Genomic DNA, 23,202 nt, shown 5'->3' with positions numbered 1-23,202 from the left:
TCAACAGAAATGCTCACAACAATGAAAACCTCGGACAGGAGAAAGAGTGCCGCCGGGCAGGCAGGCAGGTGTTTTGCTCGGCTGTGTCTTGGGGAGCACTTTTTCAGTGCCATTGTAACTTCAAACAGTCACTAAGCAAACTGTTGTAAGTCGAGGACTACCTGTACTTCATCACTTTTTTCCTTTTTTTTTTTTTTGGTCAAGTTTTTGACATCTTGCGAGGCGATTGGTGGTACTCGAATGTTGCCATATCCTAAAAGTGGTACAATGGGTGAAAAGGTTGAAAAGCCCTGATTTATATCACATGCATTAATACTCATGTGCATAACTGGAAATGCACAATTTGTGTCCAACAACACATATTATACTTATAAGGGTCTTTGACCAAACTTCTCAGTGAAAGGGAATTAGCAGCTGTGTCTGCATAAAATTTTTGCCATTTCAGCTACCCCAGGATCAGACTTTTCCCTTAATGCTCACCATAATCCTGTCACTGTCGATGATGGTGTTCAGTCTGTGTGCAATTGTCAAAACAGTACACTGGGCAAACTTTTCACGGATTGTCTTTTGAATCAGCTCATCTGTTCTGAAATAAATAACACAAGTAATGTGAAGAGATTATGCAACAAGCAAAACAGTTTCTGCTTCTGGGCACTTTGTTTTTCTACATTCTTTGGCATAGCTCTATGTCAACATGTTTTAGTAAACTGTAGCAGCCAAGTGCATGTTTGCCTTTTAGACACATCGAAGTGTTACGTTACACTACAACACAGCATGTTATAGCCCTTTGCAGGCAGTCATTTCCTAAGTGAGAAGGGGGAAGAAAATGAGGGTTGTATTTGACAGAACCCCACATTTCCTTGACTGAATCTAAAAACATGTTTTAGTAAACTGTAGCAGCCAAGTGCATGTTTGCCTTTTAGACACATCGAAGTGTTACGTTACACTACAACACAGCATGTTAGAGCCCTTTGCAGGCAGTCATTTCCTAAGTGAGAAGGGGGAAGAAAATGAGGGTTGTGTTTGACAGAACCCCACATTTCCTTGACTGAATCTAAAAATGTCACTGACATTGGGCTTTCCAGTGCACGTAACCAAATTCTGCAACGTTCAGATCAAATGCTACTTGCTGACACATTTACACATACAGTAATGTTTGTTAGAAAATTTGTGTAGGATTTTTGTCTTACTAAAGAAAGCCTCGGTTCTTTTAATGAATAATACTGATTGCACGAAAAGTTAATTTGGTGGAAAGACAGTTTAGATCAGATCTACCCAATGTTTTGACTTCAAATTTCATTAACCCAACCAGTGGCAAGGAAATGTAAGAATTCTTGCTCCAAACACCCCAAAAGCATCATTGCCTACCATAAGGCTAGCTACTGCAACCTGTACAGTCTCTCAAATAATTCATTTCTCAATGCAATGCTTCTCTTCCTTCTTTCTCTGTGGTGTGTTTGACCTCCTTTAAATGAAACACAGTGTCCACTAAAATGGCTTTAATATGTCCCCAATTATATAAGAGATAAGGCAAATTTCATGGAGAGTCACTATCATAAAGAGTTGCTACAATTGTCATTAAGAATCTACACTATTCTTTATATATTTTATATTCACTATTAAGTGGACATCTAGGAATTGAGCCAGCTCTAGAAATAAGTTTCTTTTCCTTCTCAGCACAGCCATTATTAGTGCTGAATATTTCAATTGAATTTTCTTTCCATAGGTAAGCCTTAAATAATATAAAGTTAGTGCTTTATATAAAATAACAACAGCAATATCTTGAAGCAAGTTTCTGAATATTGAGATGATGTTAAAAATTAATCATAAGTACCAATGACAATTAAAAGGCTTCCAGTGGTCTTAGTTAAATAGAATTCTCCACTAAATTTCCTCTAAAGGAAAATAAGCTTTATTTGTTAACTTCTTTAATCTACTAGAATTTTTCTAGAATTTTACAGAATTTTAACTGTAATTTACTGGAGACCCAGCTTTTAACTATGGTTCATTGAATGACCAATCTATATTTCTTTAAATCACTGGATAGGATTAACTAAAATTTAATACGGACGTCACAAAAATAAAATATCATACATAGAAAAGGCATCCTATTTTTAAAAAATATTTTAATTAATTATTTCTTTTAAATAATTACATTTAAATATATTTTATTCATAGTTAGGGTAATGAAACGTCTGCAAGAAAACAAGCAAGCTCAGAGAGTACCAAGGGCCCCTTATGTTTTATTCACTTAAAAAATCAAATTAAATTATAGAGAATGGAATTTTGCCTTCTTGTTACCTAAACAATTATCAATGTATTCAGTTCTTAATATACATCCATAATTGAGCCCGGAATTGTGCCCGTTAAGTGGGTCATCACATGGCCAATCTGATTTTATGACATTTTTTGTGGCTGTTGTTAAGCAAAACTGCAGTTATTAAGCAAATGCCATGGTGGTTAAGTGAATCTATTTTTCACAATGGGCCTCTTTAGTAGAAACCAGAAGTAAACACCATTTTTTGACAGAAAAAGTCATAAATTGCAATCACGTGACTATGGTAGACTGCAAACGACCATAAATGCAAGCCAATTGCTAAGTGCCCCAAAAGCAATCACGTGAACATGGAAGGGAGAGGTGGCCATCAGAACTTTGAATCTGGGTTGTAAATACCTTTTTTGAGTCGGTTCTCCCTCACTGAATAGTCACTAAGTGACTGGTTTCAGGTTACGAACTGCCTGTATTAGAAATATAATTTTTATGCATTTTCTTAAATCTTAATATTGAATTGTAAGCCACCCAGAGTCATTTGCTGGGATAGATAGATAGATAGATAGATAGATAGATAGATAGATAGATAGATAGATAGATAGATAGATAGATAGATAGATAGATAGATAGATAGATAGATAGATAGATAGATAGATGATAGATAGATAGATAGATAGATAGATAGATAGATAGATAGATAGATAGATAGATAGATAGATAGATAGATAGATAGATAGATAGATAGATAGATAGGCAGGCAGGCAGGCAGGCAGGCAGGCAGGCAGGCAGGCAGGCAGAAAGAGCATTCAAGTAAGGTCTAGAGAAGGCCCATTGATAATGAATGTGATATTTTGCCAGAATGAACATTTAGGTTTCCCAAAGAGTAATCAGCTTTTGGATTTGTGTTCCATCTGTAATTATCTACTTATTATTTTTATAATTATTGACACTGTTGCTTTTATAATGGATTTTTGCCATTACAGTAGGTACTTTTCATATGAGACCTTGAGACCCTGTGTAAGTTATCATGACATATAACTACAATGGATCAATATTATAATAATACTAGAGATAAATTGTACTTCCTGTTTACCTTGGGTCAACATTTGCAGTTGCTTCATCGATGATCAGTATTTTATTCTTCTTCAGAATAGCCCTGGCCAGGCACACCAGTTGTCTCTGGCCAACACTAAAATTAGATCCAGATTCTGCCAGCTGTGTTTCCAGTTTGTCAGGTAGTTCTTCTATTACTTCTTTCAGTTGGACCTATAAGCAATTCATAACAGTAATTCTAACTAAACATTTTCTAAGAGACCACTAAAGTGCTTCACATCTAATTTCAAAATATCCATACTATCTTATCTTTAAAAAGTGCTTCAAAACAAGCAGTTCATAGTTTATTATGGACTTATGACGTTGTGAGGGAGAACACACCAGAACTCACTGACTGAAATGAGTTAACAAACTATGGACATAGTTTATGTGATTTGTTTAATTTGGGCTACATTACCAGATGCCCATTGTATATGCTGAACTCTTCCATTAGCAGCAGTTAACATGCTCATTAATGGCAGAAAGTGAAGAAGAACTAAAGAGCCTCTTGTTGCGGGTGAAGAAGGAGAGTGCAAAACTTGGGTTGAAACTTAACATTAAGAAAACCAAGATCATGGCATCTGGCCCTCTCAATTCCTGGCAAATAGATGGGAAGAAATGGAAGTAGTGACAGATTTTATTTTCCTGGGCTCCAAGATCACTGCAGATGGGGACTGTAGCCAAGAAATTAAAAGACGCTTGCTCCTTGGGAGGAAAGCCATGGCAAATCTAGACAGCACACTAAAAAGCAGAGACATCACCCTGTCAACAAAAGTGCGTATAGTCAAGGCTATGGTCTTCCCAGTTGCAATGTATGGCAGTGAAAGTTGGACCATAAGAAAGGCTGAGCGCCAAAGAATTGAGGCCTTTGAACTATGGTGCTGGAGAAGACTCCTGCGAGTCCCTTGGACTGCAAGGCGATCAAACTGGTCAGTCCTAGAGGAGATCAATCCTGACTGCTCTTTAGAAGGCCAGATCCTGAAGCTAAAACTCAAATACTTTGGCCACCTAATGAGAAGGAAGGACTCACTGGAGAAGAGCCTAATGCTGGGAAAGATCGAGGGCAATAGAAGAAGGGGACGACAGAGAATGAGGTGGCTGGATGGAGTCACTGAAGCAGTAGGCGTGAGCTTAAATGGACTCCAGAAGATGGTAGAGGACAGGAAGGCCTGGAGGAACATTGTCCATAGGGTCGCGATGGGTCGGACACGACTTCGCAGCTAACAACAACAACAAAAACATGCTCATTAATGAGAGACCAGGGCATTTGTAAGCCCCAAAACCTGAAGGACATCAGATTTCCTGCTCATGTTAACAACACTCTTGGCTCAGGTCATTCTAAACTTACCGTGATGTTAGAACAAGGCCACAAAGAACAATTTAACAGAAGTCTTCTGTACATTAGAATACATTGGAAAGCCTTGTTTTTCAGGAAAATTACCTCTTCTAAAGAAGTCCACAGGTCTTCATCACTATACTCATTGAAAGGATCCAAATTTTTCCTCATAGTCCCAGTAAATAAAGCTGGCTCCTGAAATACAAGAAATTTCCAGGCAAAATATTTTAATTCATTAACCCTGATGTTTCTATAACAAAATATTAAAGTCTCTTAGCTTATTTAGGATAACTAAAAATAGTGTATGGCAGGAATACATGTTCAAACAGAAATGTAATAAAGTCCCAACAGCTTTTTTTTCAAGGCCAAATTGTGAGATGGATAGATAGGCAGACGAATATCGTAGAGGTGCTGAGACAAAATAGAAAAAAGTCTTAATTGTTTTTCTTCCCAACAATTTTTCCATAAGCAACTTTCTCTTCCCAAACATTTCCTCTCTAAAGGATTACTAAAATGCATTTGTTCCCTATCTCTATGTGACATCCTTTTGTAGCAAAACAGACATGGAGATACAGAGCTCCTATTTAACAATGTCATTTCACAAAGTTGCTTGGAAGAAATTTTTAAAAGTATAACAAAGTGTGTAATATACAAATTCTTTCCTAATGGAAATGCAAGTTTATTGCTACCTGATTCTAATCTTAGAACACAATAATAAAATTAAGCTTTGTAAGTGAACTGCATCTGTCAGCATTTGCACTCTCTGACTCTCATTCCTTTTAATGTTTGATTTTCAAGGCACAAAAGAAACAGATCAAATTCTAGTAGTGTTATGTTATAAAGAAAAAACTGACTACTATACAGTCTTTTACTATAATACAGGTAGTCCTCAACTTATGATCACAACTCAGCCCAACATTTATGTTGCTGCGAAATTTGTTAAGTGAGTTTTGCCCGATTGTACAACTTTTCTTGCCCTATTTGTTACGCGAATCATTGCAGTTGTTAAATTAGTAACCCAGTTGTTAAGTGAATCTTCTTTCCCCATTGTTTTTGTTTGTCAGAAGGTTGTAAAAGGTGATCACACGACCCAGGGGCACTGCAACTGTCATAAATGTGAGTCAGTTGTCAAGCATCTGACATGTAGATTTCACTTATTGTAGATCCTTTCCTGTTGGGAGGAAAAAATCTTCAGGCTACAAATGATCATCAATTTACTACTTGTGGTGGAGATGTCTGGTTTCATTGAATGGTGAAACTAAAATTAAATTTAGATTGACTAGAATTGGTGGCTCCCCTTCAGCTAAAGTAAGTAAACACTCAATTCTGTTAAAAGTAGAGTGGTTAAATTAGTGAGAACAGGAATACGACAAGTGTGCTACAGTTTAATGCAATACATATGCACTGCAATCCATAAAGTACTCATAGCTTGTCGAAATGCTTAAGATCTCAGCTTTTGTCCAAATTTAAGGTCAGGATCAGTTTGATCAACAACTCAAATGCCAGAACACATTAACACTAGAACTGTGCAAGGCTTCAATCTAAAGGCAAAAGGATGTTTCACAGCACATGGGGAAGTCCACAAGTGTGACTTCTTAAAGCAGATGCATCTTTTTTGGGAAAAAGATTGCGGGTGTCTCCATGCATTCTAAGACAGCTTTTTTTTTCCTGCAAAGAGCTGGGTATTTTGAAAGTTGGGAGCCTCTCATCCAAGAAGTTTCTTCATTTCTGAACTTTCAGCCACTTTCTATATTCACCTTTCCTCTTGCTATGAGAAGCTACATTTACTTCTCTAAATCTCAGAGTTGACACTTAGGTGAGGATATGTGCACCGAAGACATGGCATCTGCAGACTTGTCACATCCCAGTTCAAAATGGTAGTTGGGCATACTAGCTCCAGTGAAGGCGTATTATGACTTGTTCAACCAAAAGATAGATATTTTTGATGTTTGTCACACATTACAATAATATCCCTGTCTTAAAATTCAGTCAAAGTCAATGCCAAAATAAATATAATGGGGCAGGGACGGAAGGGACAGACTGCCTTGAATAAAGGCTTAAAAATCAACCCTAGTCACACTAATCAGCAGTAATAATTATAATAAAATTAAGCCCAAAAGGTTAAACTAGGTACTGCAAAACTGCAATTTGCCCTATAGGTGACCACTATAGTAGTGAAATGACTTCAGTTTCTTCTGACAGGCTCACTTAAGGATACATATTGCAGCTTAGCATAATAGTTCAGCATTGCCTAGAGGTATTCAACTGTCTCAAGTGTCTTTAATCATTTTCATAAGAAGCAAATGCACAGGTAAAGAAAGAGCGTAGTGCAATGATTAACTGCCAATAGATTACAACCCATGAAGCTATTTTTATTTTAATGGTGTAGTAAGCCTGTTACTCGTCCCAGCTTCTGCCAACCTAGCAGTTCGAAAGCACGTAAAAATGCAAGTAGAAAAATAGGGACCACTCCGGTGGGAAGGTAACAGCGTTCCGTGCGCCTTTGGCGTCTAGTCATGCCGGCCACATGACCACGGAGATGTCCTCGGACAAGCGCTGGCTCTTCGGCTTTGAAACGGAGATGAGCACCGGCCCCTAGAGTCGGAAACGACTAGCACGCATGTGCGGGGGAACCTTTACCTTTAACGTATGCCAAGTTGCAAAGCTCTTTGGATAAAATATTTTCAATGCATTTCTGCCAGGTTATAAGGTCTGTAAAATCATCACAGGCAGAAGAAATGTGCAGTATAATGTGGTTTTGTATTCTCCTTTAAAGTGCAAGACAATGTAACAGATTTTTCATTACAAAAACAGCAATTCCTGCAGTATAATTTTAATTACAAAAGCTTTTGATCAAATGGGTTCAATAAAGCATTAAAAATGCTGATTTTTTTAATATAAAAATCTTATTTTAAAAAATCTATTAATGGTATTAGATGTATATTTCAGATATTGTGGAGATGAACTTCCATTTCAATTTTTTAATAGTTTGGCAAAGTGGAAAATTTCAATTCATAAAATCTTTCTAACTGCTATAAAATAGTAGGAGCATACTGCAGAAGAAGATAAGGATAGTTTTAATTTCAGCTCCTGGCAAATAGTTATATAAAAATGGCCTGTTTCATGAGAGGAAGCTCATAAGCTAAACCTATAAAAATGATAAATTACAATCAGAGAAATAGATATTTTTGCCTCAAAGGACTGATGTTAACTAATACAAGTTTCATGAAGTAGCATCTAAAGAACCAATCAGAATCATATTTTTCAACCATGGCAACTTTAAGATGTGTGAACTTCAATTCCCAGAATTCCCTAGCTGACTGGATAATTCGGAAGATTTAAGCCTACACATCTTAAAGTTTCAAAGTTGAATATGTCAGTGAAATTTCTCTGTGATCCAGGTAGAGTTGTCTGGAAGATGAGTCATGAGTTTCTTTTTTGGTGTGAAACATTTCGGTATACTTGGATAAGCAGCAAAACATTTCAAACCAAAGGAAAAAAAATAGTCCAGCTGCCAAGATTCGAGATTCCAAGATTAAAAAACACTAAATTAGAAGTTAGCCAGCATTATAATTTCTGGAACATTATTAGCTCAGTAATCATTTTAAGTATAGATATAAGAAACTACTACAATTTGTGATAGATGGACCTTTAAATGCCACTCAGTTGGTTCAGAATGCAGCAGTTCATGGGTTACCTGTTAGAAATTATCTGGACCACATTACTGTGGAGTTGTGGGTCCTGCACTGGCTTCCAATAGGCTTCCAGGGGCAAGTGATAGTTTTATTTTTAACTGATAAAGCTCTTCCTGGCTTGGCACTACAATACCTGCGTAGTCACTTTCAGTACAATACCTGCATAGTCACTTACAGGTGAAACTCGAAAAATTAGAATATCGTGCAAAAGTTCATTTATTTCAGTAATGCAACTTAAAAGGGGAAACTAATATATGAGATAGACTCATTACATGCAAAGCAAGATAGGTTCAAGCCGTGATTTGTCATAATTGTGATGATTATGGCTTACAACTCATGAAAACCCCAAATCCACAATCTCAGTAAATTAGAATATTGTGAAAAGGTGCAATATTCTAGGCTCAAAGTGTCCCACTCTAATCAGCTAATTAAGCCATAACACCTGCAAAGGGTTCCTGAGCCTTTAAATGGTCTCTCAGTCTGGTTCAGTAGGAATCACAATCATGGGGAAGACTGCTGACCTGACAGTTGTGCATAAAACCATCATTGACACCCTCCATAAGGAGGGAAAGCCTCAAAAGGTAATTGCAAAAGAAGTTGGATGTTCCCAAAGTGCTGTATCAAAGCACATTAATAGAAAGTTATGTGGAAGGGAAAAGTGTGGAAGAAAAAGGTGCACAAGCAGCAGGGATGACCGCTGTTGTGATTCAGGGTCAGCCTGTGGGTTCAGTAGTTGGGTCAGACGACTCAGAGGAGGGGGAGGAGGGGGGTGTTGAAGAGCTTGATGAGAGCCCCCAGCCAGGCCCCTCTCATCTGGTCACGACGCAGACCCAGCTGTGTGAGCCTGACAGCGTGGATGAAGATGACCCACAGCTGGCCCTGTTCAAGGATGCCCGACGCAGGAGGCAGTCAATCAGGAGTAAACAGAGGAAGGCAATGGGGCTCCTCGGAAGGAGGCAGAGAGAAGCCACGCCCTGAACTGTATTTAAGGGGGAATGCGTGGGAGGGCTGGTTTGCTGAAGGCAACCGCTTGAAAAGCTCCTGTTTCTTGGTTTGTGTCTTGTTTTATTTGTTTTTGTAGCAATAAATTTGGCAGGCGTAATTCCAGCCTCTTGCCTTCTTGTAAAAGGGGTTGTCCCTGCCTTTTCTGCAGGGCCAGTAGCAGGCTGGTACAGAACAACCGCAGCCTGGAGACGATTGTCAGGAAAAGGCCATTCAAAAGTGTTGGGGACTTTCACAAGGAGCGGACTGAGGCTGGAGTCAGTGCATCAAGAGCCACCACACACAGACTGATCCTGGACATGGGCTTCAAATGTTGTATTTCTCTTGTCAAGCTGCTCCTGAACAACAAACAACGTCAGAAGCGTCTTACCTGGGCTAAAGAAAAACGGACCTGGTCTGTTGCTCAGTGGTCCAAAGTCCTCTTTTCTGATGAGAGCAACTTTTGCATCTCATTTGGAAACCAAGGACCCAGAGTCTGGAGGAAGAATGGAGAGGCACACACTGCAAGATGCTTGAAGTCCAGTGTGAAGTTTCCACAGTCTGTGTTGATTTGGGGAGCCATGTCATCTGCTGGTGTTGGTCCACTGTGCTTCATTAAGTCCAGGGTCAACACAGCCGTCTTCCAGGAGATTTTGGAGCACTTCATGCTTCCTTCTGCAGATGAGCTTTATGGGGATGCTGACTTCATTTTCCAGCAGGACTTGGCACCTGCCCACACTGTCAAAAGCACCAAAACCTGGTTCAATGACCGTGGGATTACTGTGCTTGATTGGCCAGCAAACTCGCCTGACCTGAACCCCATAGAGAATCTATGGGGCATTGCCAAGAGAAAGATGAGAGACATGAGACCAAACAGTGCAGAAGAGCTGAAGGCCGCTATTGAAGCATCCTGGTCTTCCATAACACCTCAGCAGTGCCCCAGGTTGATAGCTTCCATGCCACGCCACATTGAGGCAGTAATTGCTGCAAAAGGGGCCCAAACCAAGTACTGAGTACATATGCATGCTTATACTTTTCAGAGGTCCGATATTGTTCTATGTACACTCCTTGTTTTATTGATTGCATGTAATATTCTAATTTACTGAGATTGTGGATTTGGGGTTTTCATGAGCTGTACACCATAATCGTCAAAATTATGAGAAATCACGGCTTGAACTATCTTGCTTTGCATGTAATGAGTCTATCTCATATATTAGTTTCCCCTTTTAAGTTGCATTACTGAAATAAATGAACTTTTGCACGATATTCTAATTTTTAGAGTTTCACCTGTACTAACTATGCAGGTACTACAATACCTGAACAGTCAGCAGTGTGTGGCAGCAGTCAGAAAAGCTAATACAGTCCTTGGTTGTATAAACAAAGGCATAGAATCAAAATCATGTAAAGGATTAGTGCCACTTTATCAAGTCACCACATTACAAAAAAGATGTTGAGACTTTGGAAAAAGTGCAAAGAAGAGCAACTAAGATGATTAAAGGCCTGGAGACTAAAACTTATAAACAATGGTTGTAGGATTTGGGTTTGGCTAGTCTAGAGAAAAGAAGGACTAGAATGGACATGATAGCATTATTATAGTATTTGAGAGGCTCCCATAAAGAGGAGGGGGTTAATTTATTTTCCAAAGCACCAGGGGGCAGGACAAGTAACAATGGATAGAAATTACTTAAGGAGAGAAACAACCTGGAATTAAGGAGAACCTAACAGTGAGGACAATTAACTAGTGGAACAGCTTGACTTCAGACATTGTGGGTGCTTCATCACTGGAGGTTTTTAAGAAGAAATTGGACAACCACTTGTCTGAAATGGTATAGGGTCTCCTGCTAGGTTTTGGACTAAAAGGCCCCTTCCTGTTCTATTTTGATTCTGATTGTTTATCCTGAGAAAGACTATTTGTAGTACCCTAATTTCAGAAGGCATCATTAGCAATTAGAAGCACTTCTTCAGAATCTCCTAATTTCTCTTTTTTTCACGATGGATTCCTCCTTGCTGTCTTCTATTGCCTAAAAACATTATTCAAAACTTAGATTTTAGGACAAACTATGATTAGCATAAGCCAGAACCTGGAGGGGGAAGCCACACCTGAGAGACAAGGATGTACAAGCTGGTAGTGGATGCATTTCCATTCCATCTTGTGATTCAGTTTGTTCAAATGAAAAATTGTTTTCAAAATATATTCCATGAAAACTAACCTGACTTCTTAAATATCAGTAAAAGGTGAACTAGCTACTAGGAATACTCAAAGTGACAGATCTATCTGTTTTTCTAAGACATGTTTTCAGTAATTTACAAAATATTTCCTATAAAATCTTCACAAAAATTCACACACCCACAGACATATATACATGTGAGTTATCATCCAGAGAAAAGTCCATGTGTATTTTAATTGTATGTTGTAGCACCTTAGAGTTGCTGAGACTCACGCAGTATTTAAATCTAAATAGTATTTAAATCTAATTAATTACTTAATTTCCATATTGGACATGTATGCTACAACATACAATTAAAATGCTCAAGGAGTTTTCTCTGGATGAAAACTCACATGTCTGTGGGTGTGTGAATTTTTGTGAAGATTTTATAGGAAATATTTTGTAAATTACTCAAAACATGTCTTAGAAAAACAGATTTGAGTTTGGCTATCCATTTTAATTACATAATTGCACTGCAAAATTTGGAGAAATGCAAAAACTAAACAATGTATCTGTTCCAGTTCATGTAATCACTCAGAAGGTCAAATTAGACTGATATATACTAAAATGCAACAAAAGGCATTATTTATCTCACTCTGAACTGAATTGGGTGGTCAGAGGCAGGTTTTATGCAAAATTCTACCAGCGTATTCATACTTAGAGATGCATGAAGGAATGTGATAGCAAAATACATTAGCCTTCCCATTGCATCCACAACAGTAAAGTAGAATGTATGGAATTTTTATTGAACACTATGCATTATTTTCATTTTAAGGTTGCTTGAAATCAGCATAAGCAGCAGCTGGGAGATGGGAGATAGAAAAGACTTTCATAGGTTTGCTATTTGATGGGGGAGTACTGTAAGGTGTCTTACATAGATGAAATCAACCAACTAATCAGAGCCCATCTCTAGAATCGATTTCAAAATATTTTATTTAGATGCAGTAATGAATATTGAGAAATCTTATCCCAAAACCTTAAGTCTCACTTGTCAATCAAATTTAACTTGTCAAACTAATCAAACGTCTTCCAAGCAGCACATACAAACATCAAACCATGGTTAACACTGCAAAAATGGAGGAAGAATTTGTGCAAATCAGAATTAGAAAATATACTGCGTATGGTCATACTATGCAGCTGTTTTCAACACAAAGACAATAATACAATGTAGTTTGTCATTGGTATGATCAGCATCTTACAATTTTGTGGACTTTTATGTTCCACTGACAATATGAAAAAAGCCTCCTTTAATGTAAAAAAAAGTAACTAAATACTTTTAGACAAATGAAGCTCTCCCTCATGAATTTAATTCAATACTGACAAGATGATAGACAAGGCACTTTTTGTTTTATTTTGAAGTGCAATTCCTATATAAGGAACTTAATATATCAACAATGTATGTCACAATAAATAGGATAGAAAATAAAATTAGTGTAGGAAAATACCCTACCTTCTAAAAATGTATATATATTTTTTTTCCTGGGGGAAAAAAAACCTCCAGTATTATACAATACGGTTCCCACCTGAAATAGCTAGGAAAGCTTTCAAAACCTTGCCGCTATTGAATGGACAGTTCATCATCTGTTTTCAGGAGAAAAGAATATTGTACAAAGACAAAGGCAGAAGAATTTAAGTCCATGTAAAGTCCTCTTAGGTACAAAAGGGTCATCAACTTCACTCAGCAGCACTACTGTGCATTTACTGTATGAAGCCTTCAGCATCCAGAAACAAAGAGGGAGCTTGCATTAGGCTACAATCCAATTGTATTTATTTACTAGTAATAGCATACCTACCTCTTTCTGTGCTTTCTATTCTTTGAGCAGAGGGGCAAAAGGAGGACATGGCAAAGAGAGCTTTTAAAGAACCATACTGCTTGCCTAACTTTTATCATGGTAGTTCAAAACAAAAAACAAAAAATAATCAGAGAAAAAGGGGGGGGGAGTCTCAGAGAAAGGCCTACAACCATGCATCGTTCCAGGCTTCATGTCATTTAATACAGGGCCCCCAGTCTCAGTCCAGGTCAGGTGAAACAGTACACAACTCAACAAAGGGCGACTGGCAGAAGCTCCCTGCTTCAGTTTTTGAGGGAGAATGTGGCTCTAGCTACATGTTAGGATGCTGACTTATGTTTTGTGTTTTTGTAATATTTAGCCTTGACAAGGAAGACATTACAGGGAAGAAGGACTAGAGAGCCCTATCTCAAATATATGAGTTCATAGGAATAATCCTGTGAGAATTGTCACATATTACATTGATATACGTAGTGAAATGGACACCCCTGTTTCATTACTCTCCGAATGCAACCTATATTTTAAGCTGAAAACACATGACAACTAGAATATGCAGGAACTGGAGGATCTTTTGACTTCAGAGATAGGAGAGGAAAAAATCAAATTTGGCTTGCCAAAATTTATGACTGACATCTATCCACTTAGCTACTCAGAAGAGTTGGGGGAAAGTATAAAAATTGAGCTTTTTGATGTCAAAAGAGCAAAAGTGAGCAAGGCAATCATGAGTCCAAGAGGCCCCATGCTTCCTTTGCATGCCACTAACTGAAGTTAGTGAAGTTAGCGGTGGCTCAGTGGGTTAAGATGCTGAGCTTGTCGATCAGAAGGTCGGCAGTTTGGCGGGTCGAATCCCGAGTGCCGCGTAACAGAGTGAGCGCCTGTTACTCGTCCCAGCTTCTGCCAACCTAGCAGTTCGAAAGCACGTAAAAAATGCAAGTAGAAAAATAGGGACCACTACGGTGGGAAGGTAACAGCATTCCGTGCGCCTTTGGTGTCTAGTCATGCCGGCCACATGACCACGGAGACGTCCTCGGACAAGTGCTGGCTCTTCGGCTTTGAAACGGAGATGAGCACCGGCCCCTAGAGTTGGAAACGACTAGCACGCATGTGCGGGGGAACCTTTACCTTTACCTTTAACTGAAGTTAAATTGCAGTGATTTCTCCATCCCTCTGCCCGTTCACCATTAATTTAGTTTCTTAATTTAAAAAGCAACCTGGATATAAAACCATCTTTGCTCTGATCCCATTCCTGGGTCAGTACCCCACCCCACCCCTGGGTCCTCATAGGGACTGACAGGATTGCTTTTCAATCCAAAAAACATAGTTCAAAGGAAAGATGGCCAGACATACTCTTTCAAAGGAATGCACTGGAGCTTTTGGGGGGCAATGATCAATGTGTTTATATTGTTACACATTTAGAATGGCACAAATGAACCTGAAAGATTGGAGCTGATAGCTGTTCAAAGCAGCGACTGAGTTAATTTACCACATTTCAGGACATGTGAGCAAAAATTTTCTAGCTCCAAATAGCCATTTCAAATCTTCCAAAGCAGCTGAGAATAAAACATTCACATTCTGGAATATCTCGAAAGCCAAATAAAAATTATCAATTTTCTACTAGCTAAATTATGCCAGGAACAGGATCTGAGTGACAGCACCCTAGCCCATAAAATCTTTTTTTATTTTATGGTGTATATTTGAGAGGACAAAGATGCTGTGTGTGGGTGTGCGCGAGTGCATGTGCGCGTGCACAAACATAGCCTCTTCTATTTGTCAGAATAATTTCCACTCTAAAATATTTTATGTCCCCAACACAGAATGCATCATTACAGTCTTTAAACTAAATTCAATCTGTAGTCATAACTAATGGCTGAAAGAAAGCTGTTTGGGCATGACAGAAACATAGATAATGAACCTCTTAAAATAGTCATAATAATTTCAGTTCGTTTTCAGTCATCATTCAAGAAGAGAGGATTAACATACACAGAGACATCACGCTACTCTATAAGATTCCTGGCATATAACCAGCAGAGTGCAGAAGAAAGATAAAGAAAAATTTACAACCCTAAGGTTTCTGGAGAGCACTGGATGGACTTCTAAAAGAGGCTGATACGCAAAGCAGACCAATACCTGAGGTATGATTGAAATTTTCTTCCTCAAGTCATGAAGTCCTAGTTCTGATGTCAAATATTTATCAATCCAAATTCTTCCTTGAGGTTCAGCCAACCGGAAAAGAGCAGCTATTAAAGAGCTTTTGCCAGCTCCTGTTCTTCCCACAATTCCAACCTGAAAGACAAATACAAAAAAAAAAACACCATATACTAGGGGAAGAAGGCATTTCTAAAGCACTGCTTCTAATTATCTTGTTTATTTTACTTCTTGTAAGGCAAGATGTACAAAGTAGATACTAAGCAACAAAAGATGCATGAACATTGTCTTCAAAAGAAAGATTTCTACAGCATTTGAATGATCTAAACCTATTGTTGGATAATATAGTGATTTTAGTTCATTTTCCTCATGTGAAGTAGGAATCAAACAAATGTTTTCCCTTAGCACATGTGAAAGAGATGGCTGGTATTTATTTATTAGGACTTTTACTCTCTCCCTTAAATCATACCTATCTTATTCCAGCTGTTTAAACTGAACTTAAATTTTAATGCAATTTTATATATGTTTCTGAAACTATCATTGTCTAGCTTCAGGGCTTATAAAATATTAACATTTGCTTTTGGATAGGAATAACAGTGTTTTTGTTTCACAATTCTCGGAGTAAATATTATGGGTGGTCTTTTTATAGACCTTCTGTCTTAACATCAGAAGTACAGGAATAAACATATATAGAGAGACAATAATTAATTGTATCAAATATATTAATAAGCAAAAAGAGAAAGAACAAGTGACTGATTAAGTGCTGTTGAGTTGGTGTCAACTTTTATTTGAACTATCTTTTTCAAAGATCCTGGAGCACTGGGGAACTACCAGAGGACTGGAAAAGAGCTGATGTAGTCCCCATCTTCAAAAAAGGGAAAAAAATAAATCCAGGAAACTACAGACCTATCATTACCAAAAGCCAACATGGGTTTGTCAAAAACAGATCATGCCAGACAAATCTTATTGCATTCTTTGACCAAGTGACAAAATTAGTGGACCAGACAAATGCTGTGGATATAATTTACCTGGACTTCAGTAAGGCAGTTGATAAAGTAGATCACAACCTACTACTTGATAAGATAGAAAAAATGTGGGTTAGACAGCATCACCACCAGATGGATTCGTAGCTGGCTGACAGGCGGTACTCAGCATGTGGTCCTCAATAGAACTGCATCTACATGGAAGGAAGTGTGCAGTCCAGGGCTCTATTCTGGGCCCAGTGCTCTTCAACATCTTCATCAACTATTTGGACAGGGGGATAAATGGGGAACTCATCAAATTTGCAGATGACACCAAGCTGGCAGGAATAGCCAATAGTCCAGAAGATAGGCTTAAGATGCAGGAAGATCTGGACAGACTTGAACACTGGGCGCTATCTAACAAAATGAAATTCAATGGTGAAAAAAGTAAGGTTCTACATTTAGGCAGGAAAAACCAAATGCACCAAATGCACAGGTAACTACCTTGCTCAATAGTAGTGACTGTGAGAGGGATCTTGGAGTCCTAGTGGACAATCACTTAAATATCAGCCAGCAGTGTGCTGCAGCTGCCAAAAAAGCCAACACAGTGCTGATAGAATCAAGATCACGTGAAGTATTAATACCACTTTATAATGCCTTGGTAAGGCCACACTTGGAATACTGTATCCAGTTTTGGTCACCACGATGTAAAAAAGATGTTGAAACTTTAGAAAGAGTACAAAGAAGAGCAAAAAAGTTGGTTAGGGGACTGGAGGCTAAAACATATAAGGAACGGTTTCTGGAATTGGGTATGTCTAGTTTAATGAAGAGAAGGACTAGGGGTGACATGATAGCAGTGTTCCAATATCTCAGGGGTTGCCACAAAGAAGAAGGAGGCAAGGTATTCTCCAAAGCACCTGAAGGCAGGACAAGAAGCAACAGATGGAAACTAGTCAAGGAGAGAAGCAAGCTAGAACTAAGGAGAAACTTCCTGACAGTTAGAACAATTAACCAGTGGAACAACCTGCCTCCAGAAGTGGTGAAAGCTCCAACATTGGAAGGAACGGTTTCTGGAATTGGGTATGTGTAGTCTAATGAAGAGAAGGGTGAGGGGTGACATGATAGCAGTGTTCCAATATCTCAGGGGTTGCCACAAAGAAGAAGGAGGCAAGCTATTCTCCAAAGCACCTGAAGGCAGGACAAGAAGCAACAGATGGAAACTAGTCAAGGAGAGAAGCAAGCTAGAACTAAGGAGAAACTTCCTGACAGTTAGAACAATTAACCAGTGGAACAACCTGCCTCCAGAAGTGGTGAAAGCTCCAACATTGGAAGGAACGGTTTCTGGAATTGGGTATGTCTAGTTTAATGAAGAGAAGGACTAGGGGTGACATGATAGCAGTGTTCCAATATCTCAGGGGTTGCCACAAAGAAGAAGGAGGCAAGCTATTCTCCAAAGCACCTGAAGGCAGGACAAGAAGCAACAGATGGAAACTAGTCAAGGAGAGAAGCAAGCTAGAACTAAGGAGAAACTTCCTGACAGTTAGAACAATTAACCAGTGGAACAACCTGCCTCCAGAAGTGGTGAAAGCTCCAACATTGGAAGTTTTTAAGAGGAGACTGGACAGCCATTTGTCTGAAATAGTATAGTTTCCTGCCTGAGCAGGGGGTTGGACTAGATGACCTCCAAGGTTCCTTCCAACATCATCATCATCATCATCATCATCATCATCATCATCATCATCATCATCATTATTATTATTATTATTATTATTATTATTATTATTATTATTATTATTATTATTAAACTTCCCTTTCAGTCCCCAAGTCCCACCAGCTGTTTTTCTTCTTTACCCTCCTCTTGGCATCAATACAATAATTGGAGAATTAGTTGAGATAAACTCTCAACAATATCAATTTCAGTTGTCTTCATCGCTGCAGTTGGAAGCTCCTGAGGGAACCTTAGCTAATCACAAAAACATTAAATAAAGTCGGATCTATCATTTCTTAGAAGCGAAACCACAAGAAGATCCCAGAAGAAGCAGTGGCAAACCACTTCCTAATTCCTGCTAAGAAAACAGTCCAGGTACATTAATTCAGCAACATGTTCCCTCTCTTCCTAGTCATGTTTGTTTGGTTCGTTACTTTCCATGACATCTAAATCCTTATCCGCTATTAGAAGAGCATATGACTACTGAAACAGTAGGCCCAAGGCAAACAAAAGTATGAAAGTGATAAAGAGATATCTTGCATAAACTCTTAAAGGCTTCCGCTTCCCCATGAAGTCATCTCTGCAAAATAAAAGCCAGCATCTTTATAGTAGATTTACATAAATAGTAGTTTGAATGGTGGAATTATTCTTTCTGAGATTAAGTGGGAATTAGGGGGATCAAGCAGCATTTTACAAAATGGGAGGTATAGCTGAGAAGAGAACCTAACCAGAAACCTAACCCTCCCTCTCTAATTGCTTGTACAAGTTGTTTTGCAGTATTTCTAGAACCATCCTTACAAATCCTTCAGTACTGTGGGTATTGCAAGCAATCCTGGGCTGAATCAATCCAAGGTTTCAGATTTATTATATTCCTGTCCAGAACCAGCCTAGTATAATATTTAAAACTAGAAAATCATGAATCTTTCCAAACCTAATGTCTACTAAATAATACAAACTATAAAAAAATAATTTTAAAAAGTTATCCCCTAGAACAAGAAAATCCATTTTATCTTAAATCTACAAAGTACAACATGATTCATATTAAACCTGCATATAATAACATATCAAAATAAATGTATAACCTAATAGTTGTAAACCATTACAAAATTAATAAAGTATGATACAATATTAGTCTATACTATCTATAAAAATAAAAATATGATAGTAAAATATTCATAATAATGGGCTGTAACAGTTTAGTACTGTTAACCAAGATGAATAGAAAAAAGACAGAAATACACTAATACAATTATGTAAGGATTTTATAGTTTCTATTAATAATTAATAAGGGACGCGGTGGCTCAGTGGGTTAGGACGCTGAGCTTGTCGATCAGAAGGTCGGCAGTTTGGCGGGTCGAATCCTGAGTGCTGCGTAACAGAGTGAGCGCCTGTTACTTGTCCCAGTTTCTGCCAACCTAGCAGTTCGAAAGCACGTAAAAATGCAAGTAGAAAAATAGGGACCACTATGGTGGGAAGGTAACAGCGTTCCGTGTGCCTTTGGTGTCTAGTCATGCCGGCCACATGACCACGGAGACGTCCTCGGACAAGCGCTGGCTCTTCGGCTTTGAAACGGAGATGAGCACCGGCCCCTAGAGTCGGAAACGACTAGCACGCATGTGCGGGGGAACCTTTACCTTTACCTTTTTATTAATAATTAGCTCCTACAAGATTTCACAAGCTGCTGCACAAAGCATAGCAATGCTGTATCTTAGAATTATAAGCAGAAAAAAAGTAGAAAGACCTAAATTGATCATTATGAAGAGCCTTCTAAATACTGAGGAAATAAGAGATTGTCAAATGTCTCTATAAAATGAGTGCTAAAGAAAGCCACTTCCAATTGTTTCAATATGCTAAGATACAAAAGGACATAAGGGGTTACTCTTAGCATTTAAAATCAATCAGTGAGAATGAATTTGAATGTATTCCCAGTCCTAATCTAACATCGTAAGTATTATATTAGACTATCATATTAATATATTATTAGTTAATCATTAATAGAATACAAATCATTTAACAACAGAATCTAACTGATTATTCTTCAGTGAAAAATTAGATGAAGGAAAACAAAGATAAACATTTTTCCAACTTCCCAGATCAACCAAAGTTGATTTGAGTAATTGCAGCACCAATAAACATTATATTTCATTTCCTCCTTAGACCCTAAAACAGCTAAAACAAGAAACCAAGAATGAGAAATTTGATCTCTGCCTAAATGACGAAGAATTGTGCATGTACAGAAGAGATGGGGAATGGCAGAAGAGAGGTTCCATGAGACTAACATTACTAGTCCTCCTAAAAACAAAATACAGGTAATCCTCAACTTACAACAGTTTGTTTAGTGATCATTCAAAGTTACAACAGTACTGAAAAAAAAGTTACAACCTTTGCACCATCCCCATGATCTGATCAAAATTCAGACCGTTGCTGTGTCCCAGGGTCATGTGACCACCTTTTGTGACCTTCTGACAAGCAAAATCAATGGGAAAGCCAGATTCACTTGACAACCAGGTTACTAACTTATCAAGTGCAGTGATTCACTTAACAGCTGTGGCAAGAAAGGTTGTAAAATGGGGCAAAACTCACTTAACAAATGTCCCGCTTAACAACTGGGCTAAATTAGGGTTGTAAGGATTACCTGTATGCAATGTGTGAAAAAATCAAGCCCATGAAACCCAACCACTGTTAAGGCTCTTTTTAACATTCTGACTCAAAAATAAAATTAACACATACGTACTTTTTCTTTTGATTTAATTAAAGCAGATAAATGTTTCAACACTAAAGGACCATCTGCACTGTAAGCAAAGTTCACATCATCAAATGCTATAACTCCTTCAGTTGGCCACTCCACTGGTGGATGTTTGTGTGTATGCCATGGGGCTTCCTGTTCCAACTCTGTGTATTCCATTACTCGTTCCACTGATATCATCTGAAAAAGAGAAACAAAAATTGATTCCTAGGTATTTACTGATTTACAATACAGTAATCACTTGAGGATTAATTTTCAGGTTTTAAGTAGACTCAGATTCAATGCTTGCTGCATTTATTTCTACCTGAATAGATGTGCTTTTAAGAAAAAGGGAAGGAGCATAAATCAAATAAATAAGTGGAAAAAAATATTCTGAAGCAATTTTGCTTTCATATATCTGGAAGAAATCTACAGTACATCTTGGTGTTAATCTATATCTCCTATGTCTGAAAACAACACTCCACAATGGTGAGACTTATAAACTTTAATTATATCCTTCTTCAATGTGCACTGGATTAAACTACAGCAATTAAACATATACCAGTGTGCTACCCTGCATATCTTTACCAGTGTGCTACCCTGCATATCTTAAATAATCCTTGTGTTAGCCATGGACAACTGGAAGCTTGCTTTGTAGAGCTGTTCACAGTGTATTAGTTTACAAACATGAAATAGAATAGAGAACATAGAGCATATAATAATAGTGTTGGAAGGGACTTTGGAGGCCCTCTAGTCCAACTCTCTGCTCAAGCAGGAGACCTTGTTCTAGAGATCTCCAGTCTCTGCTTGAAAAGCTTGATAAGCCATTCCATTGATTACTTATTCTCACTGTCAGGAAATTTATCCATACTTCTAGGTTGGAGGTCTCTTTAATGATCTTCCACCCATTACTTCTTGTCCTGCCTTCAGGCCTTTGAAGAATAGGTTGCCCACCTCTTCTTTGTGACCAACCATCAAGTAATGGAAGACTACTATCATATCATCAATACTCCTTCTTTCCATTAGACTGGACATGCCTGGTTTAGCCTCCAGGTCCCCTATCATGTTTGTTGCTCTTCTCTGCACTCTTTCTAGGTCCTCAATATCTTTTTTTGTATCAAGATGAATAGAACTGGATGGAGTAATCCAAGTGTGGTCTCACTAGAGCAGTATAAAATGGTCCTATCGTTTCATGTGATTTTGAATCTCTCTGTCTTGATGCAGCCTAGGACTGCATTAGCTTTTCTGGCAACTGCAGCACACAGCTGGCTCATACCTAAGTGATGGTCTACTAGGATACCTAGATCCCTCTCATAGTTGCTATTACTGAGCCCTGTGCCATCTACACTATAGCTACACATTTGGTTTTTCTTGCCTATGTGTAGGACCTTACTTTCTTATCACTGAATTGCATTTTGTTAGGTAGGGCCCAGTGTTCAAGTCTGCCAAGATTCTTCTGGATCTTGAAATTATCTTCCAAAATGTCAGCTCTTCCCCCGAGCTTGATGTCATCTGCAAATTTGATGAGTTCCCTTTCTATCCCCTCATCTGGATCATTTGCGAAGATGTTGAGGAGCATTGGCCTAACAGAATCTTGAGGTACCCCACTTCATGTACATGTTGTTCCATTGAGGACCATCTGCTGAGTATGGTTGGTTCACCAGTTGCAAATCCATCTGATAATGGTACTGTCTATCCCACATTATTCTATCTTACTAAGAAGTTAGGGGGTGGTCTACTTTGTCAAATGCCTTACTGAAGTCAAAGTAAACCATGTCCACAGTATTTCCCCTATCCATAATGTAATAAGTATATATTGATTGTATTTAAAAAATCTCCCTTTTTCAACCCTGTAGTCCCTGTTCAGGGTAGAATTGGGGCAAATGGATGGAGCTGAACATTTACTGTCCAGATGTCCTTCTTGACATCTATGCAGAGTTCACAGCAGATATTTTTCCTTTGCACCCTAGGAGAGAACCATCTGCTGCTACCTAGGGTTGAACTCTCAACCTTCCTAGTGGGAAGTGTTTACACCAATAGGCCACCATGCTGCTCATATTAAGTATATAATAATACATTATATATTATGTATATATTAATTATATAATACTGTATAATACAATTAAACTTAAGTATATAATGATAATAAAATTATATATATAACACTAATTTAATATGTATTGTAATATAACACTAATTTAATATATGTACACACTTATCTCTTTCTTTTCTCATCCCACCATGTTGGGGTTACATTATGCTGTCTGAATGAAAGATTAACATGAATGA

General features: G+C 38.2%; 1 protein-coding gene across 1 annotated transcript in view; it reads right to left on the bottom strand.

Annotated features, from left to right (window-relative positions):
* The window catches only part of ABCC4 (ATP binding cassette subfamily C member 4 (PEL blood group)), a 220,790-nt gene that overhangs the window by 47,371 nt on the left and 150,217 nt on the right, over positions 1 to 23,202 (bottom strand). The window contains exons 25-29 of the mRNA XM_081326452.1: positions 20,923 to 21,114; positions 15,501 to 15,656; positions 4,806 to 4,895; positions 3,366 to 3,538; positions 481 to 586 (exon numbers count right to left, since the gene is read on the bottom strand). Coding sequence (XP_081182578.1) covers positions 481 to 586; positions 3,366 to 3,538; positions 4,806 to 4,895; positions 15,501 to 15,656; positions 20,923 to 21,114 — 717 coding nt within the window. The remainder of the gene's footprint in view (positions 1 to 480; positions 587 to 3,365; positions 3,539 to 4,805; positions 4,896 to 15,500; positions 15,657 to 20,922; positions 21,115 to 23,202) is intronic.

This window comes from Vipera berus (assembly GCF_964194415.1).
Source record: "Vipera berus genome assembly, chromosome: 4".
In the NCBI taxonomy this organism is placed as follows: Eukaryota; Metazoa; Chordata; class Lepidosauria; order Squamata; family Viperidae; genus Vipera; species Vipera berus.
This window is presented reverse-complemented; position numbering and strand designations above follow the sequence as displayed.